Here is an 8288-nt window from a genome sequence, read left to right as displayed (position 1 = left end):
ATTAATTAAAATATTGAAATTAATATTTTAATTTAAATAATTATAATAAATAGTTAATAAAAATTATATATATAAAAAAAAAATGAACAAGAACGTACAGCACAGTAGTTCAAATTTAAAAATAAACAAATTAACTCATTAATTGTCAAATCTCAAAAATTAAATAATAATTTATCCAATTAATTGACCAGTATTATTATATATTAAAAATACGTAGTTTTTATCAAATCTTAAAGAGGCATTTTATAAAATAACCTATTTTCATCCACCATAGCAAATGATCACTGATTATCTTCGAGAGTGTGATGTATTTCACATCCCCATCATGTAGTTTAAACAACAATCCAAGTCAACATATCTCCTCCAATCCTAAGAGAAAATTACACTAGCAGTCCACAAATTTCCCTCTAATTTCAATTTTATTCTCTCTCTTCCTCTCTGTCAAACCCTCCAAAGTTCCTGCAGATCTCCTGCACTGTGAAATCCAAAAACCAAAACTGGCTCAAGGTGCGTCTATAATTCCTATTCATGAATAATTGCACATCCTTCCTCTTCCTTAATCTCATCCATAATGGGTTTTTTTTCTGAAGGCACCTCACTTGAGAGACACAAGTACCTTTTTGTTGGGCTTGCAAGCACTACTATGGTATCTGAGCCACAGTAACACAATTTGAATTTTGATCATCCATTAGTATCCTCTGTCAAATTTTTGGACGAAGTGCATTGATTCGATTGCATTGCATAGTCAAACGAATGCCCATATGAAAATTGTAGGACAATAATGAAATTGGAGGTTAACTTGGAACCACTAGTATAATTCATCTCATGTTGCCCTCCCGCAAGACATCAATCATATTATATATCCGCTTATCTGCCCTTGATTGAATCTGCAATTCACCAGATTATTAATCGTAGGCAACATAAATAAATAAATAACTCTCCAAATTAGTTGCCTGTGACACGAGGATTGGAGGCATTTGTACCTTCTTGGCAAGGAAAATTATAGCATCAACAGTACCCTCTGCATAAATGGATCTACCACATACATTATGTTGAAACTCAAAAGAAACTCTGCACAGAAAAGGATTGAGATGAATAAACATTTTTATGCGTGTACTGACAAAGCTGAAGAGAACTAAAATATATTCAAACAAAAAATGGATATCAATCAGGATGTTTGTTATTACGTTTGATCAGGTGATGTCAGATGATACATATGGAACGCATGGCCAGACAAATGCTCCTCCGGAACACCCACCATCTCAATTTGTTGCTTGGGATCCCTGATCATTTGTATCTGAAATAAAAGAGCAATTGGAACTGTTGATCTCAACAAAACATTGCCGTGTTTTCTAAATGAAATTGTAATGTCAACTGATTCTACATGGATACTACATCCTACAGAAAAAAGCAAATAAGAATGGCCAAAAGCGGAAAAATTACAGACATGTGAATTGCTCCAACGAGAATTGCAGACACAACCTCTTGATTCAGGTGCAATTAAATTAGTATATCTAGCTAAAATTCAATTTGACTTCCAAGTTTTAATTAATCCATGGTGATTGAACCAAGACAGACTAGTCTTTTAATACATGAATGTGATGGAAAAAAAAAATTACTACAGAAGAATAAGGAGCTTTAACCAGAGAGACATTCAGCAATCAGCAGCACAATAAAATAACTTTGGCACTACTACATTTTGTTAAGTAGATTATTTAATTAATTTTTTACATAATGCAGTACAGAAACCTAACCTGCAGTAAGATCATCAATCAAAAGGCCTATCCTCCTAGCCAGGTGTATCCAGTCCAGGTTGTTTAAGTGCGAGTTAGAGAACCACACAAAAAGTATCAAAGAACAAAGTAACTAAAAGCCCTTACAAGTTTTCCAAAAGGCCTGGAAATTGTGTGTAATTAAATTCCAAAGCTATAATAGGGTGCAGAAATATGGCCCCAAAGAAAGGCAATATGACCACAATCTTCATGTTCTCATCTAGTTTAACATTTTAGTTTCTGGATCATTAAGTACAGAAATTACATAGGCAAGCAAATCAGCAAGGCAGAACAAAAATTCAACATTTTTGTTTTAATCACAGAAAAAGCATAACTGCTGAAGTGTGAATATCTTAAAACAAACCTTATCCATGTCAAAGGACACCCCCAATTTCTGGAAGCAAGAAATGACAGCCTTGGCAGTTCCAGATGTGTCCAACTTTCCAGCTTGATGGGACTCTGACACCTAAATTTGTAAATACACGTCAGTGAGCACCAGTAAAATAGTAATATATCAAAATCAGCTCATGAACCCAAATACCCTTAGATGTATGGAAATAAAAAGCGTAGAAAAGAGAGGAAAAGTAGATCAATGATAACTAGAGAGTTTAGATTGTTTTTTCTTTAATAACTGCGAGAAGCTGCAAGAAGTGTGTTCTAGCAGAAACAGAGCAGTCATAGCAAATCCAAGATTGCAACCCCCACAAATGAATAAATAGAAACACAAATCACATAGATATAAACACTAGTATAATCTTCCCGATAATAATCATTCTTTATCACTACACAACAGAAGATTTGTATCAAGATAAATACACACAGTTAAAAACAACAATAGTCTTCTAGAAGTGTTAAAAGAAACAATGACTAAATTATAGAGAAAAGCTGAAATGGCCTTGTCAACCGTGCTTTGAATGATCACTTTCATGTAAGCTACAGTAGCTTATGAGAGGTAAAAATAAGTCTGACAAATAAATTTAAAAAAAAACAAAAAATAAAAAAGTCAGCATTTTCACTGAAAGTCATCAGAATTTCATATTGCAATTGTTATAGTTTATCCTTCAGGGCATTTATTTACATATCAAAAGGAACTCAAACAGGGGATTAGCACTTCTTAACAACAGAGACAATGCAAAAGAACTGTACCTGAAGGGAATACCCAGAAAAAGCTCCAGGAAATTGCTCAGCCATAATCTCCATGGCTGCAAGAAAAGCAACCACCTACCAAAAACAATAAACCATATGGACATCAAACATGATTAGTTTGTCTTACACTTTTAAATACATTAGAGGAAGCAAAATTCAAATCACCTGCTTCCCCATCTGTGGAGAGATCACAGCATAAACCTTCGTGTCCTCTACAGTCTTATATAAACGATCCCTATCACCACCAGTGGTTCCCATAACAAAGGGCACTCCAACTTTACAATACAGATCTGCATTATCTGCACGTCATTGAACAGCACCAGAAAAGATACATAAATCATAGGAAGCTCAACATCATTTGTATCAACATTAGTGATTGTTAAATCATATGGTGTAATAAAGTACAATGAGTTTAAATATGGGAACTTATTTCTAGTAAACAGATTTCCATATGTATGGTGTTAGCACCATAATTTTAAGGTCAACTCTCTTTAAAATTGATACAACACAATTGATAGGTTACAGGTTAATGCACTTTAGATTAGAATACATGGAACAGAAAATTTTATATAGTCAAGAAAACAAATTTATGATATTCATTGCCCATGCTAGGAAAAAATAAAAACATTTTTTCCATTAATATGAAGAAGGTTTAAACAGGAGTCTCGGAATTGGACTTAGGCTAAGAAACCACTCATTTTAAAAAGTTGAGCTACTAAATCAACTCTTTTTCCAAGAATCAAATATCCCAGAAAAATCAACAGTTCATGTTTCTTTTATGTTTCTTTAAATGATAAGTTACTTGATATTTACCATTTACTGCTGCAGGAACAGTGTAATCCACCACAATCAAGTTTGAATGCTCATCAAAGATGGATGCAAGAACACCTTCTCGTTCAGAAGGACCATGAATCTTAATGTCTTTTCCACACACTTGTACAATTTGTCCAGACTCTGCTTGTGCGCCAAATGATACAGGAAGAATTTGGAGACCTGCAGAGTCTGCTGCCTTAATAACAGCCTTCCCCATTTTGCCACCACAACCATTTACCTAAAATCAAAAAATAAACATCAAGTGGAATCAATAATCAAGTTAAATAGCAACTATTTTTCTTCATTATATTCACAAAAATATAAAACAACCACCATAGTCATGATTCAGAAGAACAGGTCACAGTACCATAGAGTGTACAAGCCAGCTTACCGATCAATAATGTAAATTAAGTCAAGTACAGACAACAACAATAACAACTAAGCCTTAATCTCAAGCTAGTTGGGGCCTGTTATACATCCTTTTCAGCCATTCAGTTCTGACACCAGGTCTGCCTCAATAATTCAAGTGCAGACAAACAATAAAATTAGCATACCATGATTGGAATGTCAATATTTTTGCTTGACATGGACACTACCGCCATGGAAGATCTCCGTCTACGTGTAAGAGTACTAGTTCTCTGGCTCCTATGATGAGATAAGGTAAAGGTCCAAGGTTTAATAGAAACACAAGATGCTGCCATTGTCTGTGCATATGCAAAAGAGCACAAAACAAAATAAATTAAATCTCATACAACAATAACAGATCAATTTTAAATTGAGAGCAGAAAGAAAGAACAACCCTTCCAAGTATTTCCCTTTTCTTCTTCAATGTCAAGGAGAACACCTAAATTTCATGAAAAAAGAGGCATTGCCAACTGGGTCTTTTTCAGTTTGTTTAGGGTTTAATCGAAATCATGAAAATGATGTCATTGCTAGATTCTGAAATTAAAATGAGAGTGTAAAAGAACAAATGCTACGATACCTAATGGCTGTTGTTGGCGGAGAAACAGTGCCTTCGATTAGGGTTTAGGGAACTGCGAAGAAACAGATGAGTGATTATGCTGTAGGCCTCGAAGTTGGAGACTCATTTGCTTCAGAAGATTTTGTTCGAGTACAGTGGAGAAGAAGACTGACTTCAAATACGTAGATGATGTGCAGGGTTTTGGGCTTGGACCTTAAAAAAAAAAAAAAAAAAAAAAAAGGGAAACTTTTTCACTTTATAGGAAATAAAATGAAAATTTTTGGAATTTTTGAATCTTCTTATATTGAATTAAGTTTTAATTTTTTAAAAATTATCATAAATTTTAATTAACTATTGAACATAATTAAAACATATTTTATTATTTAAGATTCTTTTCAAATCTGAATCCGCCAAACTTAATTATTTTTATTGTACTTTTCATAAAAAATAAAGAAAAAAAATTAACTAAATTGATTGAATACAGCAATACGAAACTTAAGAGAACTTTAAATAAAATGAAAAAAAATGTTTAAGAAACAATTAAACATATTATATGTTCACCAAAATTTATATAATTTAAGCAAACATAATACATAAAACATATCAAACATGCTGAGTAACAAAACATTAAATCACAAATTATAAAAATAATAAGAATTTCATAAATAAGCAATAATTCTAAAAGAGTTCATAGTAATATAATCTTAGAACTCCAGAATCCGGAGGCAAAATGAACATTCCTTTTATACCTCTAAAAATAAATTTAGAAAAAAGAACTAAAATATTACATTTTTAAAATAATATATATATATTATAATATTAAGAAATAGCAAGGATTTAGATCCATTTGCGCAAGATAATTATGTTATCTGCTAACTTTTTAAGTTGATTCGTTTAGTTTATGGTTATGGTTAGTTTTGATTGGCTAGTCACGGTATTTTCAGAATCAATAGAACAACGAGATTTCTTGCATTTAAATGCAACTAACAAAAAACTTGATCCTTTCATAGCAGCTTTTGTGATAGAGACTCTCCTCTCTACACTATGCCTCACTATCTCCCTCCAACTTGCATTAACTGATTCAGACGTAACAGTTAGTGTTATTGGAGATGGTTGCATTCTCAATATAAGGATGAAAAGAAAATATCAATTTCTTTTTTTAGTGTTATCAAGGCGAAAGGTGACAAGAAATCCTATGGCCTTGGGTGAGGAGAGGGAATGGCTTTTTTGACGCAATGTGTCATAATCTAAGTTGCTTAAATTATATATGTGTGTGTACTTCTAACATAAAATTTCATACTTTAACTAGTTTAATAAGAAAAAAAGTATATATTAAAAAGGGGGAAAAAAGTTTGCATTATGTTCATATGTAAGATAAGAGAAATTGAAAATTGTGCATACCTGCATTTCCAACTTAAAAGATAAAAATGAGGCTATAAAATTAAAATTCATAGTATAAACAATAATACAAATAATAGTAAGAGATGTTAATATAAAAGAAAAAGAAATAATGCATACATTTATTTTCAACTCAAGTACAAGATAAAAGTTGAGGCTATAAAATTGAAATTCATAGCATAAGTAACAATACTAATTACCATAAGAGTTGTTGAATCATTGAATAGAATATGTAAATTCTATAAGTTCAAACTTTAATAAATAGAAATAAGTCATCAGTTATAACAACCCAAATGCAGTAAATACATATAAAAAAAAAATTGTCACTAAAACTACTCGTCATCAAGATTTTCAAAATCACCTTTATTTTCAACAGCCTCCATCACAAATTCTTTCTCCTCTTCATCATCACCTACTTGTGAAGGGGATACACCTCTCACTAAACCAGACCCTCGAAATGATGGAGTTTCAATTGATTTTGATCTTACAACCGATCTCAATTCATAATGAGATTTAGAAAACTCTAGCCGCCCTATCAACATCACCCCAAGTCAACACATCATCCATGAAACTAAGAGTATCATCATCATTATTCCCATCTCCTTTTTCTAATTAACCAAGCAACCACTCATTACTTTCATCAATATTTGCCAAATCAAATTGGCGTGGTGATATCTCCAAAGGTGCGTTGACATAGCAATGCTCTATTGTACTTCACATGAATCAAATTGTCCAGGTGTTCTTGAAATAGCCTCTTTTTTTTTTTTTTGAACTGCAACTTGAAATAGCCAATTTATTATACTATGAAGCTATCATTAATTATACAATAACAAATAAATTAAACTTCAAATTCAAAAGGTTCAAAATAAAATAACAAAGTAAGAATATTATATTTAATATTTTTTTTACTTACATGCTCAAATACACTCCATACATGTGAGACTCAAGACCTTTATAGCAAACTTTTGTAGGTTTGGAATTGAAGAACCAAATGTTTTTTTTTATGGATTTTGATCATTGAAACATTAACATAATTATTGTACAAAATATCTATATATACAGAGCATGATGTTGTATATCTAGGTGGTTACAAATATTATATTATCTACAGGTTGGTTACATTGAGTTATCCTTATCACACCCCTCAATTCAAATTAGGTAGTGATTGAAATGTCAACTTGTCTTGAAGAAAAAGATGTCGCACTTGGGATATGGCTTTGGTGAGCAAATTAGCAATTTGATCTTTAGAGAAAAGAAAATGAACATGCAATTCCTTTTTAGCGACTTTATCAGCTTCAGTTGATGATTTGGCTACTGTGGATTATTTCTTGTTGTTTTAGGAAACAAGATTAGAACCCATATATATTGTGTAGCCAGTTGTAGACTTGCAGTCATCAATGTTGCTTACCCAATCGACATCTACATACACATTTAAATCATTAGTTGGAAACTTGGTGATCATAAGGCCATGGTATTGTGTGGGTTTGAGATAGCACAAGATGTGCTTTATTGTCATCCAATGAGGCTCTTTAGGATTGTGTAAAAATTGAGAGACTTTATATGCTGCATATGAGATGTTTGGCCTTGTGAAAGAGAGATACTAAAGACCTCCAACAATGCATCTGTAAAGTTGAGGATCAGTAATAGGATCACCATCATGAAGATGCATTTTGATTGATGGGCAAGTTGGTGTAGAGATGCCATTGCACGTCTCCATGTGTGCTTTGGCAAGAAGATCACCAATGTACTTATTTTGAGTTAAAAGCAATCCCGATTTTGTATGGTGCACTTCAACACCATGGAAGTAGTCTAGGAAGCCTAAGTATTTAATCATGAATTCTTATTGCAAAGATATAATTGTTTAATGGACAAAAGTAGAATCATTACTTACCAATATGATGTCGTTAACATAGATGAGACAGTAACATTGAACTGTGCTAGATTTGTAGTAAAAGAGAGATGTATCTGCTGCTGATGGTATGAATTTGAATTTCATCATTGCTTGTTTGAGTTTGGTGTACCATTGATGTGGTGCCTATCATAATCCATAAAGTGACCAATGTAATTTGCGCACAGGATTTGGCTTTTCAACATCAATAAAGCTAGGAGGTTGTTCCATATACACATCATCTTACAAATCACCATGTAAGAATGCATTAGACACATTGAGTTTCTTAATTGACTAGTTATTGGAGATT

At 32.4% G+C, this 8288-nt stretch overlaps 1 protein-coding gene across 4 annotated transcripts; it reads right to left on the bottom strand.

Moving 5' to 3' along the window:
• Positions 1-258: 258 nt before the first annotated feature.
• Positions 259-4879, bottom strand: LOC110631725 (4-hydroxy-tetrahydrodipicolinate reductase 1, chloroplastic). 4 transcript variants are annotated; one of them, XR_009151399.1, is made up of 10 exons: positions 4714-4877; positions 4286-4435; positions 3732-3969; positions 3084-3217; positions 2919-2993; positions 2137-2238; positions 1188-1297; positions 984-1071; positions 617-887; positions 259-475 (listed from the first exon to the last, which is right to left on the bottom strand). XR_009151399.1 is itself a non-coding variant. In XM_021779660.2 (9 exons), the coding sequence occupies exons 2-9, from the start codon at positions 4430-4432 to the stop codon at positions 819-821; spliced, it is 963 nt and encodes a 320-aa protein (XP_021635352.2). In that variant the 5' UTR covers positions 4433-4435; positions 4714-4877; the 3' UTR covers positions 259-818. The 4 variants fall into 4 exon arrangements, 3 of the variants coding, with proteins under 3 accessions (XP_021635352.2, XP_058009812.1, XP_021635354.2); XM_021779660.2 differs by having other exon boundaries at positions 259-887; XM_058153829.1 differs by having other exon boundaries at positions 259-887; positions 4576-4714.
• Between the last annotated feature and the right edge of the window lie 3409 nt (positions 4880-8288).

The sequence above is a fragment of the Hevea brasiliensis genome, chromosome 9 (genome assembly GCF_030052815.1).
Source record: "Hevea brasiliensis isolate MT/VB/25A 57/8 chromosome 9, ASM3005281v1, whole genome shotgun sequence".
Lineage (NCBI taxonomy): Eukaryota > Viridiplantae > Streptophyta > Magnoliopsida > Malpighiales > Euphorbiaceae > Hevea > Hevea brasiliensis.
The sequence above is the reverse complement of the archived record's forward strand: the minus strand, read 5'-3'. Positions and strand labels throughout refer to the sequence as shown.

What these genes read in the sequence shown, in the direction of transcription:
- LOC110631725 (XM_021779660.2), bottom strand. Translation starts at nt 4,432, where the DNA reads ATGGCAGCATCTTGTGTTTCTATTAAACCTTGGACCTTTACCTTATCT. An exon ending in ATATTGACATTCCAATCATG is followed by an intron (nt 3,970 to 4,285) that starts GTATGCTAATTT and finishes TTTTGATTTTAG; the next exon opens with GTAAATGGTTGTGGTGGCAA. An exon ending in CTGACATCACCTGATCAAAC is followed by an intron (nt 1,072 to 1,187) that starts GTAATAACAAAC and finishes TTTTCTGTGCAG; the next exon opens with AGTTTCTTTTGAGTTTCAAC.